This window comes from Xenopus laevis, chromosome 9_10L (genome assembly GCF_017654675.1).
Source record: "Xenopus laevis strain J_2021 chromosome 9_10L, Xenopus_laevis_v10.1, whole genome shotgun sequence".
Taxonomy (NCBI): Eukaryota; Metazoa; Chordata; class Amphibia; order Anura; family Pipidae; genus Xenopus; species Xenopus laevis.
In genome coordinates this window covers 76879598-76897474 of record NC_054387.1, presented here as the reverse complement: position 1 = coordinate 76897474, position 17877 = coordinate 76879598, and the positions used below count along the sequence as shown (strand labels likewise).

Genomic DNA, 17877 nt, shown 5'->3' with positions numbered 1-17877 from the left:
TCATACTGTTTGCATGCATATACTAAATATAAATACACATTACAAAATAAGCTAAATTGTCCTGTTGAAAGCCAATTCAAATTTTTAGCACTGTTGCTTATTTTCCCTTAGCTTTTATTAATGAATAAAGAAATATCTGCTCAAGAACTTGATTTCCTGCTTCGGTTTAATGTTGACCACAGCTACAACAGCCCCTTGGAGTTTCTATCCAATTCTGCTTGGAGCGCGATTAAGGTAGGATATGTATATTTAAGTGCAACGTCGCCATGAAATTCAGCAGTAATTATAGTTTCCCAACCATGAGTGAATTTGATATCATACAGACTATGAGTTTTATGGATGAATTCCGAGGCCTGGACAGAGATATTGAGGGATCTCCAAAACGCTGGAAAAAAGTTGTTGAATCAGAATGTCCAGAGAGAGAGAGATTACCACAAGAATGGAAAGCGAAAAGCTCTCTGCAGAAGATGATAATGATGCGTGCGATTCGACCAGACCGAATGACGTATGCAGTCAGGTATTTAAGATAATTTTATTTTATAAATACATTATCTCAATGGTTTAATTAACTAGGGTTCCAGGCAATACTCAAGACATGGAGCGTTTCCTCTTTCTCAAGGCTAGGAACATTTTTACTGTTTACTTTATATAGTAGAAGTTACTTTATAAATGGTGTATCAGAGATAAGATGATTTATGTGCAGTACAGTTTAGTCTCCTGTAACTACCTGGTTCATTCTGTTATTGATACTGGCAGTTTACAAAACAGGCTTCATACCATACTTGTGTATCCACTGTTCTGCCCATGCTGCTTTAGTCTACCACCCATTATGCTTAAAGATAAACATGTTGGACTTGCATACAAAAGAAAGAGTACTGGGTCCCATAAATTATTCCCCAGATCATCACAATCAGAAATGACTTTCAAATAAGAAATGTGATGTTTGTTGACTTGGTTTGTGGATTTCCAAATGGCGGCTCCTTCACTTGAGGTTGTTCCGCTAAGCCACACCTACACACTGTTTGAACAGCCTCCACAAAGAAGCCTTCTGCAAAGCTTTTAACATATTAATATATACTTTTTATTGAAATACATTTAATTAAATACACATTATCTATCTAGCAGATGTGCATTCCTATTACCTCTATTTGCAGAATGTATTGTACTAATAGTTTGGAGTAATATGTTCTGTACAACCTATATTTATGCAGAAACTTTGTTGGCGAAAAACTTGGAACCAAATACGTGGAGACACGCAAGACAGAATTTTCCAAGTCATTTCAGGAGAGTGGTCCTGGTACAGTCATCTTTTTCATCCTCTCCCCTGGAGTGGATCCACTAAAAGATGTTGAGTCACTAGGTAGGAACTGCACACTGTTTAATTTAGCCTTGTGATATTGTCTTACACGTTAGACATCTAGATTTCTTATTTTTTTGGATTTGAATAATTTTGTGGTTTATTGTCTTTACCTTGGCTAAGCTTTGTTACCTCTCCCATCATCATATTGGAATTAGAGACAGGCTTCTCCAAGCAGCCCTGTAAAACCCATATGCTATTCAGATAAAGAGTCTTTACTGTTTAGAGACATTTGTTCTAATTCCAAGTTTATACCTAGAATCCCTGAAGCGACAAATATTTGCATTCAAACCTAATTGCTGATTGGTTGCTATTGCCAACTGCAATTGTTAATTTTTTTACCATGTTAATAAAAAGCCCTATGGTTTTAGGAATAAAACAGAGCTCACCATAGTCTACTATTGGGCTACAGTCTTTTCCTTTCTATGAGATTTTTACAGGCATATTTATCAGAGTTTGACTCTTACTTTCACCTATTGATATCATAAATATCATAAATATGCAGCAGAATTTCCTTTTGGTGGACTGTGACCTTAAATTGAACTTACTATGTTAAAAATAAGAATCTGCCAATGGATAATGCTCATCTAAATATAAAAGGAATGTGCTTAGAAGTTATGTTTCAAACTGAATATTTCCCCTAAAAACCTATTAGTCCCTCACATCTGTTCCACTTTCTCAATCTGTGCAGGGGATTCAGTGGTACTCAGTGTTTTATAGGAATGAATCGGCAACTAGACCGACTTAACAGGGAACTGTAGCCTGTTTGCCTATGTGAATGCAGGGCTATGATTGGCTGTCCACCTCCTACTATGTTTGAAACAGGGACCATTAGGACATGCCCACCCCTTAATTGAATACAGACAAGGACCATGCTGGATCTATGAGAAGTTTCACTAAATGGGTCATTTTTAAAATTAATGACATTTTTAGCCCAGAATGAAACTGGTTCCATATATTATTTATTATTGCCTACACGATTAGGGGATTTTCACGTATGCTATATGTCTACTTTAATAAATGTGTCCCCAAATACAAATTTAGAAAACTTTACAAAGTTTTAATCAATCTAAAAAGTGAAATACTTGAAGTTGGTTTGGACATTTCAACAAAATAGTAAAATGTTGCTAAAATTCCATTATTTTATGCATAATTTTTAAATTTTGTCAACAAAATTATTAATGGCAAGAAAAATGTTGATGATTTTGAAAATGACACACGCAATGCACATGAAATGTATGCAATTACTTTTGTGCCACTTGAATCACAGGCAACTGAAGGTGTCTAAGACCATGTTCCACCTATTGTATGTGCCAGTCCTGCCCTGTGTACTATATATTATATCTCCCCGGTACACTCATTTATTTGCACATTTAACTGATTTTGTAAGTGTAGGGTAGTTCACTATATATTCTTTTTCACAGATTTTACACACACAGAGAAATATATATTTCCAAATAGTTGTTTCTTGTTGTTGCTGGGTTAAACCAGAAGCACACAATTTCAATTCCTTTTAATATACACTCACAAGATGTTATTGTTTACTGTTCTGCAATAGAATGAGATCCTTTTCCCAGTTCATTGTTCCCATTCCCTTTCCCTGCTCTCATTTGTGAATGTTTTTTGATTGATTTTGTTGCCTGTTCTCTTTAGGGGATAGACTTGGATTTACCATTGAGTCAGGAAAACTTCACAATATCTCTTTGGGTCAAGGGCAGGAAGTTATAGCAGAAATAGCTATGGAGAAGGCATCAAAAGAAGGTCACTGGGTTATACTTCAAGTAAGTTGATGGTATTCATTATATGAGTGCTTCAGCACAGGGCTAAGAAACCAGAAAGAATAATGCTGTCTCCTTGGACAGAATGTGCTTGCGGAATGAAATTGGCTGCGCATCCAAACAGTTTTACAATGACAAGAGCGATTCACCTTGTTTAGACTCAGCACAGTATTTCCTCTCTTTTGGAAGATGATTGATCTCAACCGATGCAGTGTCAGCTTGCCCAGTTTACATGCAGCACAATTCAGTTCTCTGGGTTATATTTACTACGGCAGTGTAGACACAATTGTGCAATTACTTTATATATTTGTTGGGGTTCTTCAAATAATTTTATTTAACGCTGTTCTTCTCAATTATTACATTTAGAATTTAGTGGGATCCAGATCCACTGAGGGGCTATATATTTTATAAAGGAGGACTGCTCTGCCTAGTCCTTGTTTCTGCCTTAATTCTTCTGCATAAACAAAATCTCAGAACCTTTTTTTTTTTTTTTTAAATATTTTAAATCACATGATGCCAAGTCTTCAATATGTTTCCCCTACACACAATGCACCAGCATCATCCACTGTTTTGTTATCTCACATTCAAGAACAGTGGTAATCTGTCCCAACCCTTATCCTTGAAAACTACAAAGACATTCTGCATTCTGCACAAAAAGTTTACTGCCTTACGCGTTTCATGCCCTAATGACACTTAGTCAAAGGCAGTCTATCCTTATCTTCATCACAAGTGTGGTTGGTATATTATATACAGGTATGGGACCCATTATCCAGAAATCTCTGAATTACGGGAAAAAGCCATCTCCCATAGACTCCATTTTAATCAAATACTTACATTTTTATAATAAAACATTGCCTTGTACTTGACCCCCAACTAGGATATCATTTATCCGTATTGGAGGCACAATAATACTATTGGGTTTAATTAATGTTTAAATGATTTTTATTAGACTTAAGGTATAGAGATCCAAATTATGGAAAGATCCCTTATCCGGAAAGTCCCAGGTTCCAAGCATTCTGAATAAAAGGGTTCCTGTGGAATTTATTCGGCTTCAGAAGTGATTTGCCATGAATCTACTGCTATTGCATATTCAACAAACAGGCAGTGTATCGGGGAGGTATATAGAAAATGGACAAATAGTGTGTATAGAATTAAGGGGTTTGACTGGGGAAAAGTCTAGTTATGAAAAGTTATTATATATTGCTAATTTGTAGTAAATATCTTTCCGCCTTCCAGCCCAATACTGCCTTAGAATAATCAGTAATAATAAAACAACATTACAAATATGTATCTCATACTGGATACAATTTTCCTTGATACAGTACATTTGTAGTGAAAGTATTCTTACTTTTTCAGAATATTCACCTTGTAGCCAAGTGGCTAAGCACTCTGGAGAAACTACTGGAAAAGTATAGCGAGGAAAGCCATTCAGACTACCGCGTGTTCATGAGTGCAGAACCTGCCCCTACACATAAGGAACATATTATCCCACAAGGGATCTTAGAAAATGCTATTAAAATTACCAACGAACCCCCAACTGGAATGCTGGCTAATCTGCACTCTGCTCTGGATAACTTTGATCAGGTCAGTAAAATCCTACTATTTTACAATAATAAATCCTGCACACACAGCACAGTTGTTTATTTGCAGCAGATATTCAATATATTAATGATTAGATTAGTCACTCTAGATCCAGTTTGAAAAATCTACAGAAGTCTAGAAGTGTATGTTTAAATAAATCTGCTTCTGTTTTATATAGGTCATATATATGGTTAAACACTAACAACTTGAAGGTCTTTGGATGTTTAACCTCTTGTTTACCAAAATTTTTCTTAGCAATGGTATACTAGTACTATCACCATATATACTATGTTACCAGGTTACAACAGATTGCAAAGTGCAATAAATGAAGTTGGAGACCTATGGTCAGTCTGTGTTTAGCAGTGCTGTATTTATGAGGAGTGGACAGGTGGGGCACAGAAGCGTTTTTGCTCTTGAACTTGCATCAGTGATTAAAGTAAATCACCCATCTATCCAACTATCTGGAACAAAGTCTTATTGGAGCTTACAGCCATAATATTAGTTTATTATTTATAGTTCCTTTTCCTAAATAATAAGCTTATCTTAAGCGATGAGCAAATTTTGGTAGACAAGAAAATTGCTTCCATCATATTATCCTCCCCCGATAGAATTTGAGCACCCAAATATTATCTATTGATGGATTTATCAGTTGTGCCTGTGTCAGTAAGCCATAAATTATTTTCTAATCGGGAGTCCATACAGCTGATTTCTGTGAGTCTTTGACCAAGCCAGAGGGACATGCCCCAAATCCAAAGGCAGCCAAAAAGTTATATCAGAAGATATATGTCCCAAGGCTTATTTATAATAAAAATGAATTATTTATTAATATTCACATTAAAAAGTTTGATACATACTGACCCCACATGGCCCACCATACGCGTTTCGTACCCTCTGGTACTTAGTCATAGTTGTCTCTGAGTCAGTAAGCCAGCAATATATAAACTATAGATGGTACTCTTTGGTTAAACAGCAATAGTTAGTAGATACCATTACCAGTCGACCAGAGGTAATGTCAAAAATCAGACATGTTTTTAAGAATTTGGCAACATGGGAGTCTTTTTTTCTATTGAAAAACCACCGTTGTATCATAGTGGATAGGAGGTCCTCTAATAATATAGGGCTTGTGTGTAGCAGTATACTGAGCGAACAATTTATATGTTTTTGCCTTCCAATGCAATTCTGTGAATTTTGACACCAGTTTGTGAAATTTGACAGAAAGCAAAACATGGCAGATTTGCTTACTTTTTGAAACAAAAATTAAAGAAAAAAATGTTTTATTGGTAGCCCAAAAAGTGCCACGATAAAAAACCCACAGAATTAATTTTGCTATAAAAAACTTGCCGCAACAAAAAGACTTTAATGTGTTTTGCAAATTTTTTGCCATTTCGCAAATACTCCCATAGTTTCAAATTTTTCAGGAAATTGAACAGATCTGTAGAGTTACTATATACACTTAATGGACATATAAGAGCAGTTACATTAAATGGGGGGGGGCAAAAAAGAAACAAACACATATCACACTAAATAGTGTATTTCCTGTGCAATAATGTTTGGAATCCATCACTGTAAAGCACTGTGCATCACTGTAAGCATGTTCTGAAGCGATCCAACGGTCACAGTAGCTCTTTGAAAATTGTAATTGATTTTTACTTTGTATACAGGTATTTATAGATTGTACTATTGATTTGTAAACCCAACAGAGTAACATGACAATAGAAGAACATCCCAATGTTAAGATATAATGATGAGTTTGAGGGTATAGAGGTGTTACTAGCGCAGCCGGCTTTACAATTTACAAGGAAAGCCTTTGTGCACTAACAATGCTGATTTTATTTTTTCCACAGAACATACTTGATCAATGCACCCGAGAGCAGGAGTTTAAGAGCATTTTGTTTTCTCTATGTTATTTCCATGCTTGTGTTGCTGAGCGCCGAAAGTTTGGACCCCAAGGGTGGAACAGGAAATACCCCTTTAGCATTGGTGATCTCACAATATCTGTCAGTATTCTGTACAACTATTTGGAGGCAAATGCCCAGGTACCAATCTTCTATTCACCCAATAAAATACAACTATTCTGTTCTGACTGTCAGTACTATGCACACTATTGCAAAAGATCCATTGATATGTTGAAATGATTTCCATGAATTTCTAGCAATTGCATGTGTGTGTAAATATTGCTAATTCTTTGCCTTTGTTTCTCTGTAAATGCAGCAATTTCCTAGTTCAATCTGAAAAGTAACAATCACAGGCTGAGAAGAGAATTTACACACACACACAGCCCAGACGTTAGTACATAAGGCAGTTTCCGTGCTACAAAATGCTTGCTGGGAGCTTTCTCCTAGTAATTTTGTGCCTTGAAATATGGTTACCAGATTATAAAAAAATCTAGTGTATAAGATATTTCACATACTTATATAGAGCTATCCAGACCTCCAGTTGTCATTGCATTTCAATGCCCAGCCTCCTAACAAAGTTGAATTTCAGCAACAGATGAAGGGCTTAATATCTCTGAATGATGTAACTTTTTCCTTCTTCAGATAGGGCCCCCTCCCAAACTGCATTGCCAGGACTCCCTCTGCTCACCAACCAGGACAAATACTTTTCTCTCTGTCCTGCTCTTTAACCAACCCCCGGATTCCCCCATACTGCTGTCATCACTTATTGGTCATATATAAAGCAAGTAGCAGGGAAAGAAACAGGTGTCTGCCATTGTCCAAAGAGCTTGCAGTTTAAAGTCCATACTCATCCTATCAGTAAGCAGTTGCTAAACTGGTGTTGTCCCAAGAGCTGGCACACTAAAGAACCAGATATAGGTACAAAGAAACATCATAGAACAAAATAGGCAGTGCTAACGATATACCAAAATGCTTAAAAAAGCACACAGAATATTCACTGTAGTACACTGCAGATAATACATTATACAAAACAATTTATTACACACTTTTATGGATTTCAGGTTACATTTAGGAGAAGCCGCATTTTCTCAAGCGTAGATCTGTAGTACCAGTATCTTCTGGGAGAATTTTTTTTAAATGTTAATATATTTTAGCATTAGTGAAAATTGCAGAAGACTTCTGCAAATAAATATATATTTTTTTCATATGAGAACAATCTTCCTGATTCCTGGTTTATATCGGTTTTCTGATTCTCCCTCGCAGGTGCCTTGGGAAGATCTGCGTTACTTGTTTGGAGAGATAATGTATGGTGGTCATATAACAGACGACTGGGACAGGAGACTGTGCTGTACGTACTTGGAAGAATACATGCAACCAAATCAGGTAATCACATGCAGCAAGTGGGTTTCCAGAGCTACAGCGCTCTCTACTGGGCTCTGAAATATGATCATTTCGTCTTTCACAAACAGATGTGTATTATGTTCCCCAGATATTTTTTTTTCTCCTGAACTAGTTACAGCAGACTCGACTTCAAAGCACAGTACACATTTGTTACCCACATATAACATACACAGCATGGCAGAATGCCAAAAATGAATGAAAACTAAATCAAGTTTATATAATTGTCATTTTTATTTCATCTGAAATCACAGACAAGCACCCGCTTCTTTACATATTAAAACAGCTACTGTGGAGACATTGACTGGACTGGACATTGACACCACTTTAATGATATCATTATATTATCAAAGCTATTGGTTTATCAATTAAACTGGTTATGAACTATGTTTGATAAAAAGGCAATTTTCAATTTTGCTTACTCTTTCTATGGAATATAGCTCTGTTACGCATTGTGTTGTGAACATTTACTCAGATTGGCTGCAGGTGGATTCCAGCCCATACACAGACAAGTAGAGCAAAACAAGCAGTTAGGATAGGTGGTCACATCCCACTGAGATAAACATAATTAATACATATAAAAGCAGAAACGTGCATAAAACACCATAGACATTGTTTAGTTGACGGCTTATCATATGTGGCTATTTACAGGTTTGGAATCCCTTATCTCCAGAAGGCTCTGAATTTTGAAAAAGCCCATCTCCCCACAAAGTCTATTTGAAGCAAATAGACATTTGTAAAAATGATTTTCTTTTTCTCTATGATAATAATAAAACAGTAGCTTGTACTTGATGATAACTAAGCTACATGAATCCATATTGTTAATAAAAAATCCTATTGAGTATTTTATGGTTTTAATGGATTTAAGCAAACTTACGTATGGAGATCCAAATTATGGAAGATTCCTTATCCAATTAATTCCCAGGTTGAAAGCATTCGGGATAATAGATCCTATACTTGTATATGTTTTTAGTTTTTTGGGGATATGGGAAATGCACCATTATTATCCAGTGGCATAAATCTGGACCTAACCAGTTGACTTAATGCCTTGATTACCCTTTGCGAATATTTATGAAATAATAAGCCGGAGTCCTTTTTGCCATTGAACCTTTTTCATTTTTGCTGCTTTCCATACAACCACTACCTTTATATGATTGGTGGGAGGTAAGGCACTGTGATTTACTTACTGGTGGAAGTTACATTTAGAGTTGAAATAAATTTCGATAGGCGCTGCATGGAAACTATTGCCATCTGAAAAATGTATCTAAATGAATTTCAAATCGGGCAATACAGGATGTGGATACTGCCTTTTACTAATTTAACCATTACAAATAGTATGTCAAGCAATACCAGACCACACTGTCCTGCTATAAAGAACAGTCAGGAGAGCATAGGTCATATCACTTTCACAAAATAAATGTTTTCCCTTATTTAATTATTTCATGGGGAATCAATAAAAACTAACAATGTTCCCTAAACAACCTGCTGCCAATCCAACAAAGACTGTACATTATTATATAGAAAGGTTTGATTAGACAGATTAAAACTGACCCCATGCGTTCTAAGATATGATGCCACCCTTTATTTCAAGTCTTGAAATGCTTGACCCTAAATATTTATTCATGCTGTAAGTAAGTCCATCTTGCCGCATGGAGCACAAGCACCAGCACGCTTTGAATTGGACATCCTCTTGATCTCTTGTAACAAAGCCTGAAAAGAATTGCTAGGACAAGAGAATTAAGAATGGAGATCCTGCTGGTGGGCGCAGATGAAACTTAGATCTTAAGCAACCCCGCCTGGAAGGATTATTTCTGTTTTCTGTCAAATTCAATGAGACTCATTTTAGCTCAATCTTAAGAATCCATAGCAAACAAAGAGAAGAGAAAAAAGGAAAAACAATAACAAAAAAAAAATAAAAGAGCCACCAGAGACGTTTGATGCCAATCAAACCTTTATATTATGTTGCTTTCACTTTCTTCTATATAATGTCCATTTGGAAATTTCATAAATTAATAACATTTCCTATGCGTTCATTATTGTGACTCAATGTCCTTTTACATTTATTTTTTCCCTTTTAGTTTGATAGGAAGCTTGCCTTGGCTCCTGGATTTGTTGTACCTTCTAATCTAGATTATCAAGGTTACCACACATACATTGATGAGATGTTGCCTCCAGAGAGTCCTATCCATTACGGCCTTCACCCAAATGCAGAAATTGAATTCTTAACAGTGACTTCGGATAACCTTTTCCGTATACTGCTGGAATTGCAGTCTCGGGATTCTATCATCGGCGAAGGAGCAGCACAGACAGAAGAGGAGAAGGTTGGTAAGATAGGGTTGTATCTTTTCATTGCTTGGTATAGCTCTACTCACTAAGATTTTTAGCATCTAATAAATGTAACTGCACATAGAAAAAGTTGTACAGTACAGGTATGGGACCTGTTTTCCAGAATACTCGGGACCTGGGGTTTTCTAGATAATGGATCTTTCTGTAATTTGGATCTTCATACCTTGTCTACTAGAGAATCATTTAAACATTAAATAAACCTAATTTTATTGTTTTGCCTCCAATATGGATTCATTGTTTCTAAATTGGGATAAAGTACAAGCTACTGTTTTATTATAACAGAGATAAAGGAAATCATTTTGAAAAATCTGGATTATTTTGATAAAATAGAGTCTATGGGAGATGGCCTTCCCATAATTCAGAGCTTTTTGGATAACAGATTTCCAGATCACAGATCCCATACCTGTACTGTGTTCAGTAAACCTAGAAGATATATATTATTTTGGTCCCTTTTGGTGACATCTGTGTTGTATATCTATTTTTGTTCTATTTCTATTTTTAAACACCACCCCTTTTAAAGGAATAATGAGACAAGCATGCCAGATGCACACATTACGTGGGCTACATCCATATTATTTGTTAACAATATCGGTCATATTATTACAACCTTACCTTAAGGTGGGCTTGAGAGTGCAATCGTTTCAATGAACAGTAACACCAAAAAAATGAAAGCGTTAGTATTGCCCGTACTGGTAAAACTGATGTATTTGCTTCAGAAAATATACAATAGTTGACATAAACAAGCTGCTGTGTATCCAGGGGGCAGCTATTTAAATCTGAAAAAGGAGAAGGATAGTTGTGTTTCTGAAACAAACACACCAGTGCAAGGCAACACTATATTATATTGTCATTCCCTTAAAACACTTTAATTTTTTGGTGTTACTGTTCCTTTAAAGGAGAATCAAACCTTTTTTCTTTAAAACCCCTACCCCCTACCCTACATTGACCCCCCCTCTGCTCCCGCCCAGCCTAGGTGTAAACTTCGTAATTAACCCTAACTCTTTACTTACCTATCTTTGCAGATTCAGTGCAGCAGAGCTCACGGGCGCCATCTTCAGCTCTTCAGTCTTCTTCGGGAAGTAATCGCCGTATCGGCACATGCGCAGTTGGAGCAGTCTTCCAGTTTTTGACAATTACGCATGTCACAGAAATTGGCGAATCGCTGGAAGAAGAGCTGAAGATTACCAAAGAGCCGGAAAATGGCACCCGTGAGCTTCGCTGCGCTGAATCTGCAAAGATAGGTAAGTAAAGAGTTAGGGTTAATAATTACGAAGTTTACACCTAGGCTAGGCTGGAGCAGGGGGGGGGGTCTATGTAGGGAAGGGGGTAGGGGTTTTTAAGAAAAAAGGTTTGGCTCTCCTTTAAAGAAACATAGGGCAACAATAAAAAGATAAGGTGGAAGGCACAGAGCCATGTTTATTTTGAAAAGGAAATGCAGTACTTTAGGTAAATAATAGTTATATTTGGCTGATGTCACTCGCTTATTTATACCCATAATCCTGTAAACACACCCCTAACAGGAGATGAGCTAATAATAAAACAGGTCTTCTTGTGCTGTCCCATGTTCACTATTACTCACTTGTGGATATACATGCTGAAGCCAAACAGTATTGAACTGGAAACACCAGTTAAAAATATGAGAGGTTGGCACATTATTTAATGTGCTTATTCTTTTTTTTTTGATTTATGCTTGAGGTTGCAATCACAGCAGTCCCACCTTAGGTCAGTGTCTTTTTCCTGTGTGCACTGGAACTGGTTCAAAATCAACAAAATGAATGTGAGCACTTAAGGGACTGATTTATTGCATTATTCTACTGTTCTATTCTTTTCTATAATGATGCCAAGATTCCTTCAAATACATTTATTTTGCTCTTGGAGCCCTTAAGCCCAAGGGCAAGGGCAAGTTCTGCTGCTGCAAACTGAAACCAACATGTACATGCAACTTAAGGTTGCCATAAACTCAAAGATCCGCTCGTTTGGCGACATCGCCAAACGAGCGGATCTTTCCCCGATATGACACTAACGGCATGGCTATATCGGGGGTAATTCGAACGTTCGGCCGTATGGCTGAACGATCGAATTACGATGTGCCAAGGGGCTCCGACGAGTTGGTCGGTTAAAAATCAAACCTTCCCAATCGATATCGTGCCCAGATATTGATCGGGAAGACCCGTCGGAAGATACACGGGCAGATAAGCTGTCAAATTGGTCCAAACGACCGATAACGGCAGCTTTATCTGCCCATGTATGGCCACCTTTACAAGTCTTGTTTATTGAAAGGCCTGTACATTATGGGGCAGATTTATCAAAATGTGAGTTTAAAGTTTAATAAATAAAAACTCACCCAAGTTCTATTCATTCCTATGGGATTTTTAGAAGCATATTTATCAATGGGTGAAAGTTAGAGATCACCATTTGATAAAAACGCTTCTAACAAACCTATAGGAATGAATACAGCATAGGTGAGTTTTTATTTATTAAGCTCTAAACTCACATTTTGATACATCTGCCCCTATGTAAAGATCTTCATTCATATATTAGGGGACAGGGGAAGGTAGCCTTTGTGTTTCAATCAGTTGGAATAAAACACATGTTTGAATGATATTTACCATTTACACGATAAAAAAGAAAGGAAATCTATAACAGATTAACCTCAACTCAGCATGTATACCACATGAACAAGTGCTCATCATAAACAATTTAATGAACATTCCCGTGCCTGAGGTTTGCACTTCCCGATTATCCTCTGATCAAAATCACGCTCTTCATTAAACTTTCACGTATAATGATTTCCTTTGATAAGTAGTGGACTCAGCTATGTAATCCTTTGGGAGTACAAGTTTAGAACTAAATACTTAGATTAGATATTTCATGGTGCTTTCCACTGCAAACTTAAAAAAGCCAAAACCTTGTTGTCATTAAGTATATTAAGTATTCAACTGCTATAAATAATTTAACTCTGTTAAAGGAGTATAAAAATAAAAAACACAATGATTTTGCTATATGTGTACCTTTTTTTGAAAATGAAAATAACTTTATAATTATTTCTACAATATTGGAATTGGAAGGTGCTATAATGAACCAAAGCTGTCTTTCATCTCTACTTAAATGCCAGGACAGATACAAGTGATCTGTATGTCACCTTTCTAATTCCCTTTACACTGAGTCTTACCCATATGTATTTACTCCAGTGTTTTTATGAACCTTTCAGTGGCATGCTTGTTTCAATATTTATATACATATTATATTTTACCTTTCTACTCAGATACATTCCTAAGGTGTTTGATATAACAGTTCTATGAAAATGTATAATTTGTTGTTTTTTTTTTTAATTTCAGTCTGCTTTCATTTTTTTTAGGTCAAAACCCTTTTGGATGATATTTTAGAGAAACTGCCAGAGGGATATAATATGTCAGATATAACATCAAAAACAGCTGATCGCTCACCATACATTCTTGTCTGTTTCCAAGAATGTGAGAGAATGAACACTCTGTTACATGAAATTAGACGGTCTCTAAAGGAGCTTGATCTTGGTCTTAAGGTATATATATGAATGATAAAAGTTTTGAGATAGCTAATTTAGGAACTTGGGGAATCTGAAGCTCACAGGAGTCCAAAACCTCAGCTAGCCACTAGTTCACAGGCTGGATTTTAATATGGTTGCTTATGCAGGTATGGGACCTGTTATCCAGAATGCTCGGAAACTGGGGTTTTCCAGGTAATAGATCTTTCTGTAATTTGGCTCTTTATACATTGTCTACTAGAAAATCAAGTAAACATTTATTAAACCCAACAGGCTGGTTTTTCTTCCAAAACTGGTTAATGATATCTTGGTGAGGATCCAGTACAAGGTATTGTTTTATTACAGAGAAAAGGGAAATCATTTTTTAAAATTTCAGTTATTTGATTATAATGGAGTCTATGGGAGATGGCCTTTCCGTAATTTGGAGCTTTCTGGGTAACAGGTCTCCGGATTATGGATAGCATACCTGTACCATGGTTGGGGACTCACAGTAGGCATCACTCTCTGGGAGCCCTCATAGCAATGTAACGGTCACACACTCACAGTATTAAGAGTTTAGGTACAGTATAAAGATTGAAAAGTAATAGGTGGTAACAGCATACAAAAAAAAGACAGAAATTGGCCACTTGCTTCTTACTTAGAAGCCATGTACCTTTGTGTCATAAAAGAGTGAGTTTGAGACAATATTTCAGGAACAATATACCCCTATTACCCCTATTGTAAAATGTACAATTATTAGAAATCACCATATAGGTCATGTGACCTCCATTATCCTAAAATTGTAAGTGCTACATTATCTGTTATAATACACAAGACTACTGAGACCAATAACCACTGACTGTAAATGATTACATCACTATGCACTGGCTGTAAGGGCATATATTCTGCTGCCACTCCTGGATCACTCTTCATGGATGATCTTCCAGCAGCTTTTTAGAATTGATATACACCCTACATTAGTTAGCAGTCTCTGAGTAGGCTTTCTCAAGACTTAAGTGAGGTGCAAATTAATTTTTAAAATGAATAGCCTTGAGATTGGGGCTGTTTTTGTAATTGAATGTAATTTTTTCTCCCCGCATATCTTTTCCTTGAAAGGGTTTTTATTAAAATCACAAAATATAAAAAAGATAACACTCTCCAGCGTTTAGGTTGTAGCCTATTTTTTTTTATAGTTTATGATTTTTATATGAAGCAACCCGATCGAGGGGGAAAAAATGCTGTTGATTTAAAATATTGCAATTGTGATAAAGAACACAATCACATTTTCTAAAAGCGAATGCCCCAATCCCAACCCTTGATTTGAAATAAATCAGCCCCATGGAAATGAAAATGAATTTCAAAAGTAACATACAGAAGCTTGGTTTCCTCGGATCTTTACTTGGGTTACTGTATTAATTTATATTCTAAAGTTACTTCTTGATGAATTCGCCTCAATAAAACATCCAAGGAAATGACATTATCTTCTGCAAGATAATATCTTGTTGAGTATCTTACTTTACCTCTCCAATTTCTCCACCACAGCAATCACACGAAGGACAGGAAAATGACCATACTTTGTGTAATCTAGGTGCCTATAAAAAGTGACATTTTCCTGCTATTTTGAAAAAGATTGTCATTTCCTCTAAGTATTGATATAAAAAGCTGCCTCTTCATATATGTATTGTGAATTGCACTTTTTTCCCTGTAAAAGTGAAAACCTAGCTAAATATGGAGACTTAATCAATATATAGTTTCTAACTACTTCGCATGACATCAATTTAATTCCAACTGCCATTAGGGCAGAAGAAAAACTGTGTGTGGTGTAATCATACTGGGGTTTTTTTTTTTGCACAACCCTGGAACCAAATTACCTATAAGATTGCTGGGCAGTCTCTGTGTTCTGAGCTGCAGAGCAGCCCTGTCTATGAATTCCATTTTGGCCTCGATTTGCAGAGAGGAAATTCTTAGCATTGTGATTGTACAGTGATCTCTAAATGAGTCCCATAGAGACAAAGCTAGCCTTTCAACCCTGGATGTGGTCCCTGTGGGATCTGTGCTAGCTTTTGGCATATTGATAGACAAGTGTAGAGACTTGATGTTCAAGCTGTGGCTGAGCTGTGTGCAAATGACAAACACAGGGAGAATATTGAAAAAAAAAAGGAATAGACAAGAAAGACAAGACCCTTTTTATTTTTAAGCATACTGTAATGGGACATGGCTTTATAGTTTTTAATTTATAGTTGGGTTATCGGTGTTAACGTTAATATATACAGTATAAATAAATATATGTTTGAAAGTCTCCATTTTATATTATCTCCATTTCACACAGTTTCTTGCATGTTCTATCAAACGGATGGAGTAAACATCGGTAGGGAAAGATTGTGTCTTCAGATACTTAAATTAAACCTGCTCCATCTGTATATCAGTGTACATTAGCAAACCCTAACCTATAACAAAAGAGAAGGAGATGCAGATTTGGACAGTCAGTAGAAACAAATGAAACAAATGAAGCTAACATACAGATACATATCTGCTCTTTGTAGCCTGCACTAATCCATCATATTCAACACCTAACGTGTCCAATGTCTGTAGTGTTCTTACTTATTCTTATGTTAACAATATTTCTTTCTTTCTTTCCCCTTCATCCATTCAGGTTTCCTCTTCCTTTTCACTGTATAATAGGATACATTACAATAGTTTTCAACCAGCAATTCGGAATTTTGTATAGCTGCATAATGACTTTATGATATTAGCTCCCAGCAGTAACAGATTTACGTAAAGGCAATCTGAGTGGCTGCCCAGGGCCCTTAATTCCAAGGGGGCGCAGTACTGAGGAGAGAGGGTCTGGTTAGGCAGATCGTAGGTGAGTTGGGGTACAGCTGGGGCTAAATAAATTATGAATCCACTACCGAACTCTGTGAATACTGAATCCTACTTATGACATTTGGTTCACACCTGTAATTCCAGCTACACACTTGCCTTCTCTTTAGGTTTTCTCTTCCATCAACTAACTCTTTCACTGTACGTTATTTTCCAAATAGCAGTCACTGCATGTTCTACATAGTTTTTGCTTCTGGTAGTGGAAAATGGTTATAGTCATAAAGGTTATTAGTAGATTTTGCTCAGACCATATGACACACACATGCAGAATTGTTTTAGTTCCAGTTACTATTTAATATTCCTTTTAGCAGACTAGTTTAGTGACTTGTGAAAGCCCAAGAGCCTGCTTTGTTCAAACGTCAACATTCAGCACCTTGTATATTTCCATGAGAAGAAAAATTTGCTCTTTGGTATTTATCATGTCATCTAATCACAGGCACTATCTGAAAAGCAAATAGCGCACTAATGTTTCTCTTTTGTTAGGGTGAGTTGGCAATCTCCTCGGAAATGGAACAACTGCAGTCAGCCCTTTTTTTCGATAATGTCCCCGACACTTGGACGAAACTGGCGTATCCTTCAACGTACAGCCTTGCTCAGTGGTAAGTGCCGAACATTTGGCAGCATTTTATAGGGAGAGGGAAAAAAACTCTGACCCCAGTTTGCATCTTTGGAAGAGTACAGATCCGGTATTATATCTTCATATAATTATAAGCCATTTTACATTCAAGCATTTTATCACTTGCAGTTTTGTTTCAGAGCACTAAACCTGAGCCAAAAAGAAAAATCCCTTATTGCACCATGAACATACCGTAGCTATATTTAATCCAGGGCATGATAAATAAAGGTACACAAGTTTATTATTAAATTATAGATTTCATTTGCTGGCAGATATGGGCAGTTTTTGTTCAAGGAAAGAAAACCACTATTACATTAAAAAAATGAAAACGTTTTTCTTCTGCGACTGAAATTTTGGCATATTTGAAGGGGCAATTTCACAAAAATGAAAATGTAATATAAGCTTGATCTTATGGAAACAAGAAACTACCTAAATACAACCAATTAGAAATTCTATTCTGAAATAATCGAGTTGGTTATTTCATTAGCTTTTGTTTGTGCTAGAGTTGGTTAGGTAAGTTATTG

At 36.3% G+C, this 17877-nt stretch overlaps 1 protein-coding gene across 1 annotated transcript in view; it reads left to right on the top strand.

Moving 5' to 3' along the window:
• Positions 1–17877, top strand: part of LOC108701849 (dynein heavy chain 11, axonemal-like) — a 154559-nt gene that overhangs the window by 120367 nt on the left and 16315 nt on the right. Inside the window, exons 54-63 of the mRNA XM_018236864.2 lie at positions 112–234; positions 324–517; positions 1212–1360; positions 3011–3138; positions 4492–4719; positions 6561–6752; positions 7875–7994; positions 10088–10330; positions 13714–13896; positions 17221–17336. Of these exons, the coding sequence (XP_018092353.2) occupies positions 112–234; positions 324–517; positions 1212–1360; positions 3011–3138; positions 4492–4719; positions 6561–6752; positions 7875–7994; positions 10088–10330; positions 13714–13896; positions 17221–17336 (1676 nt within the window). The remainder of the gene's footprint in view (positions 1–111; positions 235–323; positions 518–1211; positions 1361–3010; positions 3139–4491; positions 4720–6560; positions 6753–7874; positions 7995–10087; positions 10331–13713; positions 13897–17220; positions 17337–17877) is intronic.